Raw genomic sequence first — 19836 nt, forward strand, 5'->3', positions numbered from 1 at the left:
TACACTTGAGATTCCACCTCACCCCAGAAAGAATGGCTGCTATCAAGAAATCAACCAATAACAAATGCTGGCGGGGATGTGGGGAGAAAGGAACCCTTCACCATTGTTGGTGGGAGTGCAGACTGGTGCAACCACTGTGGAAATCAGTATAGAGATACCTCAAAGAACTAGGACTAGAGGTCCCATTTGACCCAGCTATTCCCCTGCTGGGTATCTTCCCCAGAGAATTAAAAGAATCATACCACAGGGATATATGTGCACCCATGTTTATAGTGGCACAGATTGTAATAGCTAAAGCTTGGAAACAGCCCAAGTGCCCATCAACTGGAAACTGGATAAAGATGTGCTTTTTTTTATAAAGTGGAGTACTACTCAGCCATAAAGAAGGAGAAACTTAGAGACATTTATAGCTAAATGGATGCATATTGAGGCCATCCTCTTAAGTGAAATAAATAGGACACGTGTAAATACCGAATAGTTTCTCTAGTGTGAGAAATTGAAAGTGTAAATATGGATTAAAATGATTAAAATGAATAATTGATAATTTGAAATAGGAAAAGGTCCAAAGGTGTGGGGTGGTGGGAGGGGATGGGGAAAGGAAAAATTATGAGAAAAGTAAAAAAAATGGAAATGAAATCTATGTAAATAGGGAAGGGTGGAGGGGTGAAAGGTGCACTGGTAATGGGGAAAAAAATAAGAACCAAGATACATCATGTACAGGTACAAGCACCCAATGATAAATGTAAACGAATTGTATACCTAAAATGTACCAATAAAAGAATTAAAAGAATCATACCACAGTGATATGTGTGCACCCATGTTCATGGCAGCAGTTTGTAATAGCTAATACTTAGAAGCAGCCCAATTGCCCATCAACTGGAGACTGGATAAAGAAAATGTTTTTTTTTAAAAAAAGAAAATGTGTTTTTTTAATTAAATGGAGTACTACTCAGCCACAAAGAATGAGAAATTAGAGTCACTTGTAGCTAAATGGATGCACATTGAGGCGATACTCTTAAGTGAAATGAATAGGACACACTTGTGTAAATACCGAATAGCTTCTCTAGTGTGAGAAACTGAAAGTGTAAATAAGGACTAAAAGGTATAATAGATAATGTGAAAGAGGAAGAAAAGGGGCAAAGGGGAGTGGGAAGTGGGAGGGATAGGGGAAAGGAAAGAAGGAAATGGAATTTATTTGAGAAAATGAAAAAATGGAAACAAAGTCTTTCTAAATAGGGAGGGATGGAGGGGGTGAAGCGAGGGCAGGGGAATGGGGAAGAAAATAAGAACCAAGATATATTATGTAAAGGTACAAATCTCCAGTGATGAATGTCATTGTATACCTAAAATGTACCAATAAAATTAATTAAATAAAAAAAAACCACTCAGTCCCTGGCTAAATAGGAGTCCAGTCCTGAGAGTTTGAATCACATGTAAACTCTGTACACAGAGCCTCCAGGCAGTGGGATTAAGAACTGAGACTTTGAAATCTGATAAATTTCCTAGGTTTGTGCCTGTGACCTGGCCAAGTTACTGAGTCCCTTGTAGGGGTGCTGATACCCTTCTCACTGGCTATGAGATCAAATGAGAGAAAGCATTGAACATTGTCTATAGTGAAGTATTAAAAACAATCCTGCAGTATCTCTTTTCAGCCCTTTTACTGCAGAGTTCCATTTTATAATAACTTACGTTCCTTATTTAGTGGAGAGAATAACTATGATTAAATAATAGATCATGTGTTCTTTATGTGTCCTTGTATTATATCCTGTTGTACTAGGACAGAGCTGACGTAGGCGCCCTGTAAATATCTGTGGGACTAGAAAGGAACTAGTGAAGAGAGGCTATCAATTTCTTTGTGAGTAAAGCACAAAAGAAGGTAACTTATTGCTGAGTGAGTGACTGATCTTGGCACAGAAATACATTATTACCCATTATTATTGCTTATTTCCTTTAATGTAAAATTTCAAAGCCCACAAACTGTTAATATGACATGGTCAATTCATGAATTGCCTCTTTCAAATATATCTGAGAGGGCTGGGGATTTAGCTCAGTGGTTCTGCTGCCTGCCTCCAAAGTGCAAGGTCCCAAGTTCAATCCCCGATACCAAAAAATGTATATATATATATATATATATATATATATATATATATATATATATATATCTGAATTGAGATTAGTGGATTGGCCAGACATTTTCTTTTTCTCATTTCCAGTAAAAATGTTTATGTATTTAATTATTGAGAGAAGAATCTTCTAAGTTTGAAGCATAGTTTTCTGTAGAAACAGAATGTCAGAAGCCAATGAACTGAAGCAATGTTTAAGGAGCTTGGCTAATTAGTTTTGTTTTAATTTGAAGCATTATGCTTTTCCACACCTCAGTTTTTCCTGGTTTTTTTTATTTTTTCATTTTTTTTGGTACTAGGGAATCGAACTCGGGACCTTGCACTTTAAAGGAAGGCGGTGGAACCACTGAGCTAAATCCCCGGCTGTTTTTTCTGTTTTAGGAGGGTAATAATACTCCATTTTCTCCTTATTAAGTCAATGATGTTTGACAACTTATTGTTCATTTAAATCATTGACTTTACAAAGAAAATGGATAGTGAAAAATTCTGTTTATAACATTTATTGGTGGGCTAGGGATTTAGCTCAGTGGTTCCACCGCCTGCCTCACAAGCAGAAGGACCCGAGTTCAATCCCCGGTACCAAAAAAAACCCAAAAACATTTATTGGTTTAAAGTAGCTTTATAATCTATATTAACTTTTACTTTTTCATTTATCTTATTCTTTTTCTATAACCAGGTGCTATACTTGTATTTTTACCAGGACTAGCAGAAATCAAAATGCTGTATGAACAGCTACAGTCTAATTCTCTTTTCAACAACAGACGTAGCAATCGGTAAGCTGCTTCCATATCCTTAACCGTCCATTGCAGTTATCTACAAAACTGCATAACAGAAGGGCCTCATTACAGTCTTTAGCCTCTGTAGTGTTTCCTCAAGCGTATGTTTATGCCAGATGGAAATGCATGGACCTGCTTGCTTGGAGAAATCAGTTATTCCATTCCATCAAAGATACTTTTCTTCACTTAGCATAAAGACTCAGCAAATTTGCATGTAATTCTAGTTGCCAGATTCCTGGGAGGAGGCAAACCCAGCATTAGGAACAACAAAGAAGTGCTACCATTTTGAGAGAAAATAATTTTCAAATGCTATTTTAGTAACATGGCACACTGAGTATATACTCACATCTAGAGGGAAAAATTAGCTAACAAATGAACATCCTCTAGAAATAAGAAGGAAATACCTTACATCATTGTCTTTGCCTCTCTCTGAATTATAAGGTAGAGGAAAGATCATTCTTTGCTAATCAGTGTGCTCTAGGTTTGTTACTTGTAGAATATTAATTCTTTATTCCCTTTGACTCTTTACTTTTTTTTTTTTTTTTTTTGACTATTTACTATTTTTCCCAAGTTGGTTCCAGATTTTTAGTTCCCAGCTAAGGAGCAGAAAGAACTTTCCCATGTAGAAGAGTTGGACTTGAGGACTGATGCACAGAAGCTGAATTCATGTTGGGAATTTTAATAGAAATTCACCCACTAGAATCTAATATCAAAAAAAAAATGCAGTAGAATCTAATTTCAGTGCTTTGTGTCAGAATCCTTAATGTGTTTTCATTTCCTTTCAGATGTATTATTCACCCACTTCACTCATCTTTATCCAGTGAAGAGCAGCAGGCTGTGTTTATAAAACCTCCAGTAGGTGTAACTAAGATTATAATTTCCACCAACATTGCTGAGACGTCCATAACCATTGATGATGTTGTATATGTCATCGACTCTGGGAAAATGAAAGAAAAAAGGTATTCTCTTTTGCTGATATAACAGATGGGGTAAAGATGCTTCATTTAGGGTGACACAGCTTTTACTGGCTGATGCTAATGTACATGCATTACTTTTTTTTTGTAGCGGGAATAGAACTTGGGACCTTTCACTTGCGAGGCAGGTGGCAGAACCACTGAGCTAAATCCCTGGCCCACTTGCATTACTATTTTTAAAAATACTTCATGAAAACAGATTGTGGATATATGAGTGATTCTGTAACCAAGACCATGAATCTTAAAGTCAAACAAGAATGTAAAGTTAAAAGTTTTAACCTTGGGCCGGGGATTTAGCTCGGTGGTTCTGCTGCCTGGCCAGCAAGCGCAAGGACCAGAGTTCGATCCCCAGTACCAAAAAAACAGAAAAGTTTTAACCTCGGAAGTAATGAATTTTTCTTATTTTTTTATTTGATTTTATATATGCTTGGATGAAAAGAGTTGTCCAAAGAAACTATGTTGTGGGCCCTGATGCCATTTAAATTGACACTGAGTCCTCCCACCAGGAACCCATCTGTCCTAGGACACACAGGGCACTGCATCCTTCTAGAGAAGAAATGTGGCCATCTCAGCCACATTTTTTAAAACTAGCTCAATATTTCCTTTCCCTTTACAGATACGATGCCAGCAAAGGGATGGAAAGTCTAGAGGATACTTTTGTATCTCAGGCCAATGCTCTGCAGAGGAAAGGTCGAGCGGGCCGTGTTGCCTCTGGGGTCTGCTTCCATTTATTCACCAGCCATCACTACACTCACCAGCTGTTGAAGCAGCAGCTGCCAGAGATACAGAGAGTGCCGTTGGAACAGCTGTGTCTAAGGTCACATCTTGAGTTTTGTATTCTGCTTCCAAGATGTCTCTCACCCTATTTCGTTTTGTTTTCTTTTTTCCTATAGAAAACTTTTTTTGGTGGGGGAGGAGGGTACGGGGGATTGAACTCAGATCCTTGAGCTTGCAAAGCAGGTGGCGAAACCACTGAGCTAAATCTCTGGCCCCTATAGAAAACATTTTGCTAAGAATGGACATTGAGGAATTCATTCATTTGCAAAGAAAGAGCTCTTCAGAGTGGCCTTTATCATTCCTTTTAACTTTCCATACCTAGAAATCTCTTACATTGCAGAGCATGGCCCTAAAATAGAGCTCAATAACATATTTGTAAGTTAGGAAAACAAAACAATCAAACTTGTAGGTCATGGTGGTGCACACCTATAATCCCAGAATTTGAGAGGCTGAGGCAGGAGGATCACTGAGTTCGAGGGCTGCCTTGTCTCAAAAAACAAGGGCCAGGAATTTAGCTCAGTGGCACTGCACCTGCCTTGAAAGTACAAGGTCCTGAGTTCAGTCCCCCAAAACAAAAAACGAAAACAATCAAACTTACCAAGAATTTCTGCTCTGGGCAATGCCAATATCAGATTATCCTAGGGAAAAATAGGATTTAATAAGTGAATCAATTGATTGATTTGATCAAATGATCATTTTTTTGTGTGTATGTGTGGTGCTGGGGACGGAGCCCAGGGCCTTGTGCATGCTAGGAAAGTCCTCTGCCACATCCTTGAGCTACATCCCTAGCCCTTACCAAATACAATATTATCAAGGCTGGGGAATCTTTAATTCAGCCTTTCTTGAAATTGTACTTGGCAATATATAAGAACTGTAAAACTGTCCTTGCTGTCTGACCCAGTCATTACCTTGAGAAAGTATGCACACACAAAAATAACCCAAAAAGGGGAAAAGTACATATACAAAGATGTGTAACTCTGCTTTTATGCAGTAGGTATAACTGTAAGAACCTTCTATTTGCCAGGCATTGGGCTAAGCACTGTAGGGTTCAAGAACAATGTGTCCATGTCAAGTCTTAAGAAATTGGGAGCCAGGTGTGATACCCCGAGCCTATGATTTCAGCACTCAGGAGGTTGAGACAGGAGGATTCCCATGAGTTCAAGATCAGCTTGGACTACATAGTGAGTTTAAAGCCAGCCTGAACTACATCGCAAGACCCTGTCTCAAACCAAAAAAAAAAAGTAAATTTATATGTATATAAGTTGACAACTTAAGGAATTGTAAGTGAAGTAAATAAAATATTGTGTGTATTTTTTTTTCTTTGCGGTACCAGGGATCAAACTCAGGAACTTGCACTTGCAAGGCAGGTGCAGTGCCACTGAGCTAAATGCCTGGCCCTGTATGTGTTGTATTTTTCTCTGCTGAAAAGTCACTGAAGTTCATAATACAAAATGCTAGTCTTTTTACTTTTTTTTTTTTACTTTTTTTTTTTTTTGGTACCAGGGATTGAACTCGGGTCCTTGCACTTGCAAGGCAAGCGACAGAACCACTGAGCTAAATCCCCAGCCCAAAATGCTAGTCTTTTAAAATCCATCACAAGACATAATGTATATTAATTTTAGAAACAATGTGAAATTGTAAGTATGAGAAAGAGTAAGTGGATGATTTGAAATTTTTCATAAATACCTTTCATTATATATCAGTCATAACCAAGCTAATCATTTCCAGTTTTTATTGTGATAATACTTTACCATGAGTTCTTCCTCCTTAGTAAATATTTGCTTTTGTTTTGTTTTGTATTGTTTTGTTTTTGCAGTACCCGGGATCAAACTCAGGACCTTGCACTTATGAGGCAGGCGTGGTGCCACTGAGCCCTTGGCCCCCTTAATAAATATTTAAGTGTATGTCTTAGTCACTTTTCTGTCACTGGACACAGTACCTGACACCCACAACTTAACAACTATCTCCCTTGGCAATGAAAAAGCTGCTAAAAGGCTACATACCTGATTTCCAATTTTAATTGATATTTCCAGTGATGTCATATTCTTTGGATTTTCTGTAAAACATTAGTACACACTTCCTCCAAACCATATCTACTTTCTCTAACTGTGATAACTATGATGTCTTCAGGCAAAAACTTGTTTAATTGGATCTTACAAGAGCCATGAATTCAGTACTTTGGGCTGACTTTGGCTCACATGACTAGTAAAATCAAGAAGGAAAGATTTTCTTTGACTCACAGTTTCAGTGAATTCAGTCCATGGTCATTTGGCTCCAAGGCGGAAACTGCATGGTGGAACGTGTGATGGAGGAAAGCAAAGGAGAGCTATTCACTGCATGGCAGCCAGGTAGCAGAGAGAAAGGAGGAGCCAGGGAAGGAGCGACCTCTTCCAAGTAACAGCCCCAGTGGCCCACCTCTTCCAGATAGGCCCCATCTCCTAATAGCAAATTCAGCTATGAACACATCGATGGACTAATCCACTCATGAGGATAGCCCTACTATGATCCAGTCACCTTCCAAAAGCCCCACCTCTAACACATCAGGCTTTTGGAGGACATTGTATACAAATAGTATTTTAACTGTAGGCACAATCCTGTACAGTAGATCTCTTGAATGCAGGCGCATTACTGAAACTTAATGCCTGCAGAACAACTCCCCGACCCCCTCACTCCCAGCAGCTAGCAACCACCATTCTACTCCGCTTCTATGTGTTTACTGTAGATACTGCATATAAAGTATCATGCACTCTTTGTCCTGTGAGTTAGCATCATATACTCAAGGTCCACCCATGTTGTATATTGCACAGTTTCTTTCTTCTTTAAGGCTATTCTGTTACACTTATATACCATATTCCATGTACCATATCCCATTGTATTTAATATATCACATTTTCATCCACTCATCTGTCATTATATATTTATGTTATTTCCACATCTTAGTTATTAAAAATACTGCTGCAGCCAGGCGTGGTGGTGCACGCCTGTAACCTCAGCACTCAGAAGGCTAAGGCAGGAGGATCGCCGTGAGTTTGAGGCCAGCCTGGGCAAACACAGCAAGATCTATCTCAGAAAACAGACAAAAAATAATGCTGCAGTGAACAAGAGTGTGCAAATACCTCTTTGGACATTGATTGTACTTTTTTAGATGAAGTATACACAGAAGTAGGATTGCTGGGTAATATGATAGTTCTAATTTAATTTTCTGAGGCCTGTCTATTCTATTTTCTATTAGTTGATTCTGTTTTGTTTTGCTTTTTTGTACCAGGGATTGAACTTGGGTCCTTATGCTTGCGGGCAGGCAGCGGAACCACTGAGCTAAATCCTCGCCCCTTGTCTGTTCTATTTTCCATGGCAGCTGTACCATTTTACATTCCCACCAACAGCGGGTTCCAATTTCTCCACATCCTCACTAACACACCTTTTATCATTTAATCCTTTCGATAATTTAATTATATATATTTTTTGTGGTACCAGGGATCGAACTCAGGACCTTGCACTTGCCAGGCAGGTGCGGTGCCACTGAGCTACATCTCTGGCCCTTCTATTTGATAATTTAAACCCAACTGTTACAGAAAGAAGCATTTTGAAAGTTTATAAAAGGGATTTTATTATGAATATAAATACATTTCAGAATCTAAAAGTGTTTCTGTAGTCTATTGCTAGGAAAACTAGAAGAGATTTAAAAACAAATTTTTGGGCCAAGGATTTAGCTCAGTGGTTCCGTCACCGGCCTCGCAAGCACAAGGTCCCAAGTTCGATCCCCAGTGCCAAAACAAACAATAAACAAATTAATAAAAACAAATTTTACCCAAAAAACTATAAATAAATAAATAAGCAAAAACAAAATTTTTTTTGGTACTGGGGATCGAACTCAGGACCTTGCACTTGCGAGGCAGGGGCCAGAATGACTGAGCTAAATCCCCGGCCCAAGAATTTATTTCTTGAGTGAGAATAATTTTACAATTTCCCAGTTTTTGCCTTTATAAACCTTATAATGCTAGTTTAAATAAAAACTTTTAGGGGCTGGGGATTTAGCTCAGTGGTTCTGCTGCCTGCTTCACAAGCGCAAGTTCCCGAGTTCGATCCCTGGTACCAAAAAAAAGTATTCCATTCCACCAAATATAAAGTTGACGATTTATTGATTTGTTATTTTCAGAATCAAAATTTTAGACATGTTTAGCTCTCACAGTCTCCAGTCTGTGTTCTCCCGGCTCATTGAACCGCCACATGCAGATTCTCTCCGCCTCTCAAAAATACGACTACGAGACTTGGGAGCATTAACTCAGGATGAAAAACTGACCCCTCTGGGGTATCACTTGGCCTCTCTGCCCGTGGATGTGAGAATCGGCAAACTGATGCTATTTGGGTCTATCTTCCGCTGCCTGGATCCTGCGCTCACCATTGCTGCCAGCTTGGCCTTTAAGTCTCCTTTTGTAAGTAAGCAACATTCATCTAAACTGGAGTTTGTGTCAGAGAGCTCTAAGGGGTCCATGTGGGCTTCAGGGAGATGTAAAGTCCCTACAAATTTGCTTGTATGTTTGTTAGATATGAATTTTTAGGGTACGAAATCATCTGATCTTAAAAGAGATCTGTGCTCCAAATGAAGACTAAGAACTGGAGAGTGAGATGTAGTGGCACACATCTGTAATCCCAGCCCTCAGGAGACTGAAGCAGGAAGTGTGCTGTGAGGTCAAGGCCAGCCTGGGCTCCATAGTGAGACCCTGTCTCAAAAAAAAAAAAAAATTATTTAAAATAATGTGCTTTTTATTTATTTTATTTTATTTTGGTACCCAGGATTGAACTCAGGACCTTGTGCTTGTGAGGCAGGCGGTGGCACCACTAAGCTAAATCCCTGGACCGTTGTGCTTTTCATTATATCTACTATACTTGCTCATTATAGCAAAATCAAAAAATACAGACCAACAAAAAATACCCCTGCATGATTTTAAAAGTCACAAATACAAGGTTGGGAATTTAGCTCACTGGCACCTCACCTGCCTCACAAGCACAAGGTCCTGAGTTCAATCCCCAGTTCCAGGGGGAAAAAAAAAGACATAAATACATTTAACACTTTATATGTAGGTTTAGTTTGTGCTTCTTTTTCTAGTCTCTTAAAGCAGAAGATTAGGTTATGGTTTTGAGTTTTGGGGGGTGTTTTTTGGTACCAGGGATCAAACTCCAGACCCTGTGCCTGCAAGGCAGGCGGCAGCACCACTGACCCAAACCCCCGGCCCTAGGTCATGGTTTTGAGATCATTCATCTGTGTGTGTGTGTGTGTCCTGGGAAAGCTATATATCTTGAGCAATTTACTTAACATATGAATCTTAGTTTTCTTTTGTTTCTGTTTATTAGTACATATTTGCTCTACATGATTACAGTCATCATGGAGATTTGGTACATGTACATAACACATCTTTATTCTTTTTCTTCCTTTTCCTGTTCACTCCCTCCCCCTTGCCTCCATCTCTAGTTCCCTTTCTCATTTACAGAGGATCTATCTCCCTATGTCATATTATCCTTTATTTTACTTTTTAAATTTTTTTTTTGGTACCAGGGATCAAACTCGGGTCCTTGCGCTTGTGCAGCAGGCAGCAAAACCACTGAGCTAAATCCCCAGCCTCTTTTTAAATTATTTATACTTCAAGTTTCTCATACAAGAGGAACCATATGCTATTTATGCTCATGTCTGATTTATTTCGCTTAAAATTGTAATTGCAAGGTGCATCCATTTTTCCACAACTGACTCGACTTTATCCTTCCTTCCGGCTTAGTACCCCATTGTGTATGTATACACCACATTGTCCTTAGCCACAGTCTGGTGATGGCCATATGGGTCACCTCCAAGGCTTAGCTTTTGTGAATTGTGCTGCTATTAGCATGGATATGCATGACTCACTGTCACATGATGTCTTTAAGTCTTTCAGAAAGTTCCCTGAATGGGACCAGCTGGGTCAAACAATTTCCATTTTTAGTTTTGAGGAATCTTCATTCTGATTTCCACAGTGTTTGTACTAGTTTACATTCCCCCCAGTAATGTAGATGAGTGTCTTTTTCCCCACAGCCTCACCAGCATTTGTTATTAGTTGATTTCCTGGACTTTCTACCAATGAGCGACACCCTAATCACTCATTTTCCTCTTTATTTCTTTTGTGACTCATTGGTCACAACACAGTAGGCATGTGTTGTTTAACTTTCACGTATTTGTGAGTTCCTTGATTTTTTTTCTTGTTATTTCTAATTTCAGTCCATTGTGATCATAGGACATAGTTTATATTATTTCAGCCTATTAAAATTTATTGAAGCCTGCCATAGTGGCTCATGCCTGTTATCTCAGTACTTGGGAGGCTGAGGCAGCAAGATCACTGGAAGTTCAAGGCCAGCCTGGGCTACATAGTGAATTCAAGGCCAGCCTAAATTGCATAGCAAGACACTGTCTCAAAAAAACTAAATAAATAAAAACTTATTGAGCTTTGTTTTATGGTCAAGCATGTAGTTAGTTCTTCTAGAGTGTTCCACATGCACTTCCTGGGTATTCTGCTGTTGTTGGGTAGAGCGTCAATCAACCTTTATTTTTACCATGGTTTATCTCATATAGGAAAGAAATAGACAGACATATTTTCTCCAGTTTTTAGTGTTATACTTCACAGAATTGTAAACACACGGATGTGCAAAAGGATCTTAGTCCAGCTCTTTCATTTAGCAGCAGATGATAAAACAGCTCCTGCGGGGGTGACTGCCCTTGCTCAGAGACCATTAGCATCAGCGGTGTAAGCAGAAGCTCCACTGCCTGTTTCTCAGATCATCTCAAGAAACGTCTCTATTTTCTTTTACTGGCGTATGGAGAGAGTCACTGGAAATGTCGATGTTCTCATTAGCCACATCCAAGCCCCTGACCCTGCTAGGCTCTGTAAACATAGTGTTAAGCTCCCACGTGTAATCACTGGCTTTCCTAAAAAGGAAAGAATTTTACTTTCCAGTAGAAAATAAAAGTTTGTTGCTGCTTTGTTACCTGTAAAGTTATTCGACCATACAAAAGTTTGAGGGAAGTTGGTTTCAGATGGTTTCCAGTGGTATTGCAGCAGCAAGGGCCCTGGTGTATGTAGCTCACTCCTACTGGCATCTTCAGAGCCTGAGAAAAAATAGAAACATTGCTGGATTAACACTACAGAAATACAGGGAAACATTGCTTCTGGGTAGAAGCTGACGATATTCAAATATAAAAGATGAACAAGATCTAAAATAGCACTTGCAAGGCCCTGGCCAGCATCAGTGCCCAGCACTGAAAAGAAAAAGAAAAATAACTTGTAAAATAAAGATACCACAAAGGTAACAGAATTTTTTTTTTTTGAGACAAAGTCTCGCTATGTAGTTCAGACTTGAACTCCCTATGTAGCCCCAGCTGGCCTCCAATTTGTGGGGATCCTCCTGCCTCAGCCTCTCAAGTGCTGGGATTACAGGCAAGTGCCACCATGCCCGGCTGTCGAGAATTCTTTATTGTAGATACAGTTTTTAGACTGAGTAGCTCTTGGATGACTCTTACCACATGGCACTGGAAGGCCCAGAAGAGCTCATTCTGGGTGGGCAGACAGACGTGGGACAGAAAAGACCTTAGCTTGCTGGTACCACCTTGCCTGCCATCACCCGGTCGAGCCGCTGAAGATGCATTGTTCCACAGCTTTCCCAAGACAGCTGGCTTCAGCAATAGGAAACCTCATATAAAATGTGTCCTTCAAATCCAGTTTTTCCCCCTTAGGTATCTCCCTGGGATGTAAAAGAGGAAGCTAACCAGAAAAAGCTGGAATTTGCATTCGCAAACAGTGATTATCTGGCCCTTCTCCGAGCATATAAGGTCAGTGGGTAACCTAATACACATCTTAAACGTTTATTACCAGAGTTGGCCCTAAATTCAGAGTCAGTTCAGTTTGATTTTCTCCAAAATTTAGGGGTGGCAGCTGAGTACAAGAGAAGGCATGCATGCAAGTTATAATTACTGCAGACAGAACTTCTTGTCGGGAAGAATTCTGCAGGTGAGTTTGTTTCCGTGGCAGTTTGTTTTCATTCATTTTCCACTGTAGTTAGTTCACAAGAGGGCATGCTGATCTACCTCCCAGCCCTTTTTATTTTTTTGAGACAGGGCCTCACAAAGTTGGGCAGGCTGGCCTCAAACCTATGATCTTCCCGCCTCATTCTCTTGAGTAGCTTGGGATTACAGGCGTGTGGCATCACACCTGGCTATAGTTGCCCTATCTTGATATCAAAAATATTATTTCTGGAATATGCTTGGTTTTTGCAGCTGTGTAAATAGACTTCTGAACTGTGCCGTTAGGCCCTTGTCCTGAAACTTTCAGCTGACTTGTTTTTGCTTTCTGGTGAGGAATGTGTTTTCTTCACATGGACAAGAGTAGAATATCAGGGTGGTGAAGATTACGTCTCACTGGAAGTCAGTTTTCTCAGTGTTGATACCAGGGATTTTTAACCTCCATGCATAAACACCTGAAAAGTGTGGGTATTATTCTGTAGAGAGAGGTGCCAGCTCTCATGAGATTCTCAGAGGTTTACTCTCTCCTCAGAGCCAAAGAACTAATACTGAGCGAGATTTGATTCATTTGTCTTGTGTCCATTAGAAACTACTATGTACCAGTAGTGAATGTCTGAGAGAGAAAGGTTTATTGTCTTCTGTGTAGTAACAGACAGGGCTTCTTTTCGCTGCTGTGGCAGTGTTTTAGCCCTCCTTCCAAAGTGGTCTGAGAGCTAAAATAATGATGGTGCACATCTCTCTCAGAGCTGCTGGGGCTGTGAAGGGGATGGACTTTAATGTTGTATTACACATTTATGTGTCATATTATACACGGACTGGACCATAAAACCAGTAATAGGCTTAGTACTTACTGCTACCTGACATCATTTCTCCCTCTCTGTCCCATGAGTCCATCACAGCAGAGTCTTTTTCTGTATCCCCAGTGCCTAGAACAGTGCTTAGCACATAGTGGGCACTCAGTCATGAGTCACTGAATAAATACATACATGAGTGAATTTGGTCATTTAAGAAGAAACCTCAAGACCACCGCAGTATTTGCCTTCATTGTCCTCTGCCTTTACATTTACTACAATGAGATATTTTGAAAAGACAAGAGCTCTAGCTTTATTCTAAGTACATTAAAAGCCGTAATTCTCAAGCCTCACTGACAATGAGATTCTTCTGAAGAGATTGAAAAAATAAGTATAGGGCCGGAGATGTGGCTCAGTGGCACCGTGCCTGCCTGGCAAGTGCAAGGTCCTGACTTCAATTCCTGGTACTAGAAAAAAAAATGAGAAAGTAAGTAGGCTGGCATGGTTTTGGCATGGTGGCACTCACAGTCCCAGAATTCTGGGAGGCTGAGGCAGGGGGATTGCAAGATCAAACCCAGCCCAGGCAACTTAGCAACTTAGTGAGACTTTCTCTGAAACTTTAAAGGGGTTGGTGGGTGGAGATGTATTTCCGTGTTAGCTCAGTCTCCAGTACCACAAAAAAATTTAAAATAGTAAACAAACATAAATAAACCCAGGTCCTACCCAGGCCAATTAAATCTGGTGTCTGTTAATTGTCATTGTTTGATTTCCGAATTGAACTGAATAGGTACAGCAATATTTTCTCAAGTCTTTAACATGTTTAAGTATAAAAAATTGGGCTCTTTTATTTTATTCCTTTTTTTTTTTTTTTAGACAATCTCACAATGTAGTCAGGCTGATCTTGAACTCAAGATCCTCTTGCCTCAGCCTCCTGAATCCTCCAGTTACACTATCACTGCCAGCTAGTGTATATTTTTAAATACATTTTTTACTAAATTTATTCTTTTTCTTCAGGATATGTATAGATTTTGCTGTGCTCAACTAGTTCAAAAGTACCCTATTTTCATTAAACTCCAGTTTAGGTTTTGGGGTGGTTTTTTTTGTTTTTCTGAGTCAGGGTCTCACTGTGTAGTTCAGGCTGGCCTTGAACTAACTATGCAGCCCAGGCTGACCTTGAACTTGCAGTGATCCTCTGGCCTCTAAACTTAGAATGTAGGATTATTGGGCCGGGGATTTAGCTCAGTAGCACCAGGCCTGCCTCGCAAGCACAAAGTCCTGAGTTCAATCCCTGGTACAGAAAAAAAAAAAGGAACATAGGATTATTTTTACTAGGATCTAAAGCCAAGCATGGTGGTGTGTACCTGTAATCTCACGCAGCACTCAGCTGAGGCAGAATGATTGTGAGTTCAAGTCCAGCCTAAGCTACATAGCAAGACCCTGTCTCAAAAATAAAACAAAACTCAAAACCTCACTGTGAAATAGAAACTCTGATATGTTTAACCCTTGTTATGTTTTGCCATGTTATCCATGTGTACTTGAGACAGTCCAAGAAAATACTTAAATTGTCATCAAGAGACAGGGTAGGTGGCAGTGGTGGCACACACTTGCAGTCTCAGCTGCTCAGGAGGCTGCAGCAGGAGGATCTCAAGTTTGAGACCAGCATGAACAACTTAGTGAGATCCTGTCTCAAAATAAAAAATAAAAAGTGTTACATTGTAGCTCAGTCGTAGAGTGCTCCTGGATGGGTTCATCACTCAGTACCTTAAGAAAGAGAGAGAGGGAGACAGGATAGTGTTGCTTAATTTTCAGCTTCTTGGATTATCTCCCTGTCTGGTGTTTAATACATATCCTCTTTCGGCTTTGGCTTTTTGTGTTGCTGGGGGTTGAACCCAGGGACTCAGGTGTTCTAGCCATGTGTTGGGCTCCTGGCCCTTTTCTTTAAGAGCTGAGGCCTTGCTGTGTTGTCCAGGCTGGCCCTGGCTCCTGGGGCCATCAGTGTGGTGACAGCTGTGTTTGAGCAGAAGCCTCAAGAAAGAGATTACACTTTCCTTTCTCACACTGGTGCTCAGCTACAAAAAGCAGTGTATAAATCGAAACCAGTAACGTCACCATTCCTGGGGACGCCTGGGAGCCCCGGAGACCACAAGAGGGAAAGTAGCAGAGATCCAGGGAGAGAGAACTGAAGCCCTCTAGGCCCAGCTAAGGAACAGAGAGGACGAGAACAGAACTGCAAGCTGGAAAACTGGGTAGCAGACAGTAGCAGAGCCACAAAGAGTAAGCTACATTTTTTGTTGCCCTACGAATTTCAAGGAAACTTAGACCTACCCCAGCTTCAGTGAAAATGTTTAAAAACATGGGCCAGGGATTTAGCTCAGTGGTTCCACCGCCTGCCTCACAAGCACAAGGTCCCGAGTTCGATCCCTGGTACCAAAAAATAAAATGTTTAAAAATGTAATGGGGGCCCAGGGATTTAGCTCAGCGGTGCCGTCACCTGCCTCGCAAGCACAATGTCCTGAGTTCAATCCCCGGTACCAAAAAAAATACAAAAAGGGCCGGGAATTTAGCTCAGTGGTTTCGCCACCTGCTGTGCAAGCGCAAGGTCCCGAGTTCGATTTCCGGTACAAAAAAAATGTAATGAACAGTTAAATAAGTCATCCCTGAGGTTTTTTTTCCCTTTTTTTTTTTTTTTTCTTTAAAACAAGTCTCATATAACTCAGGCTGGCCTCGAACTCACAGTGATCCTCCTGCCTCAGCCTCCCAAGTGCTGGGATTATAGGTGTGAACCACCACACCCGGCATCCCTGCATTTTCTGACATTTTAAAATTTCTGTCTTTGTCTGCCAGTTTGTCTAAGTGGCAATTGCCTTTTTGGAAATTATCAGACCAGGGCATCTTCAAACCCATTTGACAAGTCTATACGTAGCTCGCTGCTCTCCACCAAAGTTGTATGGCTGTACAGCCACACACTGTTGTAAGAGCGGACACTCATCCTTGTATGTGGATGCCATTTCTTAAAGATTTTCCTTCTTCCAGGAAATTGCCAGCCTCAAACGACAGTTCACTGAACTGTTATCGGATATAGGGTTTGCAAAGGAGGGGCTCAGAGCAAGGGAAATTGAGAAAAGGGCCCAAGGAGGAGATGGTGTCCTAGACGCCACAGGAGAAGAGGTAAGGAATGTGTGGCTACTTCCTGTTTCTGTGTAATTAGAACGTGAATGATACATGAAATCAGAGACACTTGCAGATATTCTTCTTCACTTAAACCCACGAGCAGGAGGTTAGTGTGTGTTTGTTGGTTTGTTTATTTACAGATTGTTTGTTTGCAGTACTGGGGATGGAGCCCAGGGACTTCACACTGAACTACATCTCCAGCCCTTTTCTACTTTTTATTTGAGACAGGATCTCATTAAGTCACTAAATTGCTGGATTCAAAGTGGATCTTCCTGCCTCAGCTTCCCAGAGTGCTGGGATTACAGTTGTGTGCCACCACACCCAGTTTATGCAGTATTCTTGATTTTCTTCTTTCCAAAAATTTTTCAGCTAATGCTTGTGAAAATAGGAGAGTTTTTCTGTTCATTTTTGCTGTTTTTAATTTCACAGCGGTTCTTCATTAAAAAATAATAATAATAAGAGGCAGAGGATTTAGCTCAGTGGTTCTGGGGCCTGGCTCGAAAGCGCAAGGTCCCAAGTTCAATCCCCGCTACCAAAAAAAAATTAACAATAATAATAATAATACACTTTCTAGTACTGTTTCGCCAAACAGCCTAGCCATTTTCTAAACAAAAAAGTCTTTTGCATAATTAGGAAGAAAACTTCAAGATGAACTTGGTGCTCCCCTTTTCTAAGAGCAGTTAGGCTGGGTCGTGGTGGTGCAGGCCTGTAATCCTAGCACCTAGGAGGCTGAAGCAGGAGGATTGCCATGAGGAGGTTGGTTTGGGATACACAAGAGCCAGTCTCAAAAAAAAAAAATAATAATAATACTAATAATAGCAGTTAGTATTCTGTAGAGATTCTGAAGGTCTCATGAGCCAGCATCTTTGTCTCCAGCAATACTAAGAGCACTGGCATCCCCAGGGCTCTGCTGAGGGCCCTGAGCTGCCTCAGTCAGCATGGAGCTGCCTTGCAGAGACCTAGAAAAAGTCCTGTGGGCTTCTCCAACTGGGTCTCCTGTGACTGTGGTCTATTAGATTTATTCTTCACAGGGCTGGGGATTTAGCTCAGTGGTTCCGCCGCCTGCCTCGCAAGCACAAGGACCTGAGTTCGATCCCCGGTACCAAAAAAAAAAATTCTAGTAGATTTATTCTTTACATAGAAATAATTTCTAGCAAACAGATAAAAATTAGATGTTCTTTTTTATTTTGTTTAAGTCAGAGATGAAATGAATTATAATAGTAAGTTTCAGAGTACACACTGAAATAGCTGCAATGCTTGGTAAAAGCTCTCCCAAAATTAATCCCCTATTTCTCTCATAGGCCAACTCGAATGGAGAGAACCCCAAGCTGATATCAGCCATGCTGTGTGCTGCTCTGTATCCAAATGTAGTGCAGGTAATAGAGCGTTTTTCCTGGGGACTCCCATTTCTTGTTGATTTGTAACCAAGGGATTTTACAGAGATACGGCCAGCTGATGGATTCACCAAATATATTCGGTACACATTTTCAGTCCTTTAATTCTCCTAGTCTGTATAAATATATCATTTAAGGACACACTGATTGTATAAAATTAGGTACCTTTTTAATCTTTCTGACATATTAAAACATTCCAGGAATTAGAGTGGACATAAATGTCAGTCCTGTGTATGATAATCTGTGTTAGGTAGAAACTTGACTCTTTTGTTTTGTTTTTGTTCTTTTGATATAGAGTCTTGCAGTGTAGTTCAGGCTGGCCTTGAACTCCTAGAAATCTCTCACCTTGGGCTCCTGAGTGCTAGGATGGCAGAGCAGACGTGGCCACCACCCCTAGCTGGAATCTTGATTCTATTACTATTTCCCTTGTGCCTTCTACTTTGAGCTAAAATTAGTGAGCAAATCAGTGCTTTGCTGGGGATCGCCCATGACCAGCCTTGTGGGGATCTTGCCTATCGATGTGTGCTTGGGACTTGTACCTCAGTTTTGATTATCCAGCTCTACTGACAGACAGTTCCAAACTTAGAAAGAATTTTAATTTTGCAGAGTACTAAATCATTTTTCAAGGCCTTAACTTTTTGTTAAATGGTCAGTTGAAATCTGATTATTTTAGGACTCAGTTGTCTGCTTAGTTCTTGCATGCTTTTCATACTGTTTGAAATTTGCTTTTAAAAATGATTTGACCCAGGCATGGTGTGCACGCCTGTAATCTCAGAACTCAGGAGGCTGAGTCAGGAGGATCACTGAGAGTTTGAGGCCAGCCTGGGTACATAGTGAGTTCAAGGCCAGTTTGAACTACATAGCAAGACCCTGTCTCAAAACAAACAACAACTACAACAACAAATGATTTCCATATAAATCTGCTGGTTTTGATATTTTATGGTTATGTCAGGTGTTACCATTGGCGGAAACTGGGTGGCCACAAGGAACACTATACTGTATTGCAACTTTCTTCAAGTCTATAATTATTTCATAATAAAAAGACTTAATAAAGGATATGGGGCAGCCAGGCATGGTAGTGCATTCCTGTCCCAGGACTCAGCAGGCTGAAAGCAGGAGGATTGCTGGGAGTTCAAAGCCAGCCTGGGCTACAAAGTGAGTTCAAAGCCAGCTTGAACTACATAGTGAGATACTGTCTCAAAAAAAAAAAAAAGATGTGGGAAAAATTCATATGGAAATTTAAAGTACAGAGACAAAAACCCTAAATGTGGTATAGAAATTTTAAATGACCAAAGAAAAAAAAGAAATTTTAGATGACAAGTAATATTATTTTGAGGCTAAGCAAAAAATAAAAAGTTAAAGGGCTGGGCATTTAGCTCGGTGGTTCCGCCGCCTGCCTCGAAAGTGCAAGGTCCCAAGTTTGATCCCCAGTACCAAAAGAAATAAATAATAAAAATTTTAAAATAAAAAGTTTAAAGTTCTGACTCTGTGTTTTTAGAACTCACCAGTAAAAGACTGAAAAACACCCCAAGATCTAATAGAAAAGTAGACATAAGAGCCGGGGATTTACCTCAGTGGTGCCGCCACCTGCCTCGCAAGTGCAAGGTCCTGAGTTCGATCCCTGGTACCAATAAAAAAAAGAGAGAGACATAAGACATGAATGAACATATAATGTAAAAAAAGAAAAAGGAAAAAGTGAAAAAAGAAAACCAAGCTGGGTGTGGTAGTGTAAGCCTGTAATTCCAGCACTCTGGTAGCCCGAGGCAAGAGGATTAAAGTTCAAGCCCAGGCT

The 19836-nt window shown here is 40.4% G+C and overlaps 1 protein-coding gene across 7 annotated transcripts in view; it reads left to right on the plus strand.

Moving 5' to 3' along the window:
- Positions 1-19836, plus strand: part of Dhx57 (DExH-box helicase 57) — a 60616-nt gene that overhangs the window by 34771 nt on the left and 6009 nt on the right. For 4 of the 7 annotated variants that reach the window (XM_087216107.1, XM_087216111.1, XM_087216112.1 and 1 more), the window contains 8 exons: positions 2800-2896; positions 3685-3858; positions 4490-4690; positions 8807-9083; positions 12404-12499; positions 12594-12677; positions 16513-16647; positions 17952-18026. In XM_087216107.1, coding sequence (XP_087072233.1) covers positions 2800-2896; positions 3685-3858; positions 4490-4690; positions 8807-9083; positions 12404-12499; positions 12594-12677; positions 16513-16647; positions 17952-18026 — 1139 coding nt within the window. The remainder of the gene's footprint in view (positions 1-2799; positions 2897-3684; positions 3859-4489; positions 4691-8806; positions 9084-12403; positions 12500-12593; positions 12678-16512; positions 16648-17951; positions 18027-19836) is intronic. The other 3 variants (XM_087216108.1, XM_087216113.1, XM_087216109.1) reach the window with 2 other exon arrangements.

Source organism: Heterocephalus glaber, unplaced genomic scaffold (genome assembly GCF_053883595.1).
Source record: "Heterocephalus glaber isolate CG9 unplaced genomic scaffold, H.glaber_assembly_v1.0 deba00001457, whole genome shotgun sequence".
Lineage (NCBI taxonomy): Eukaryota > Metazoa > Chordata > Mammalia > Rodentia > Bathyergidae > Heterocephalus > Heterocephalus glaber.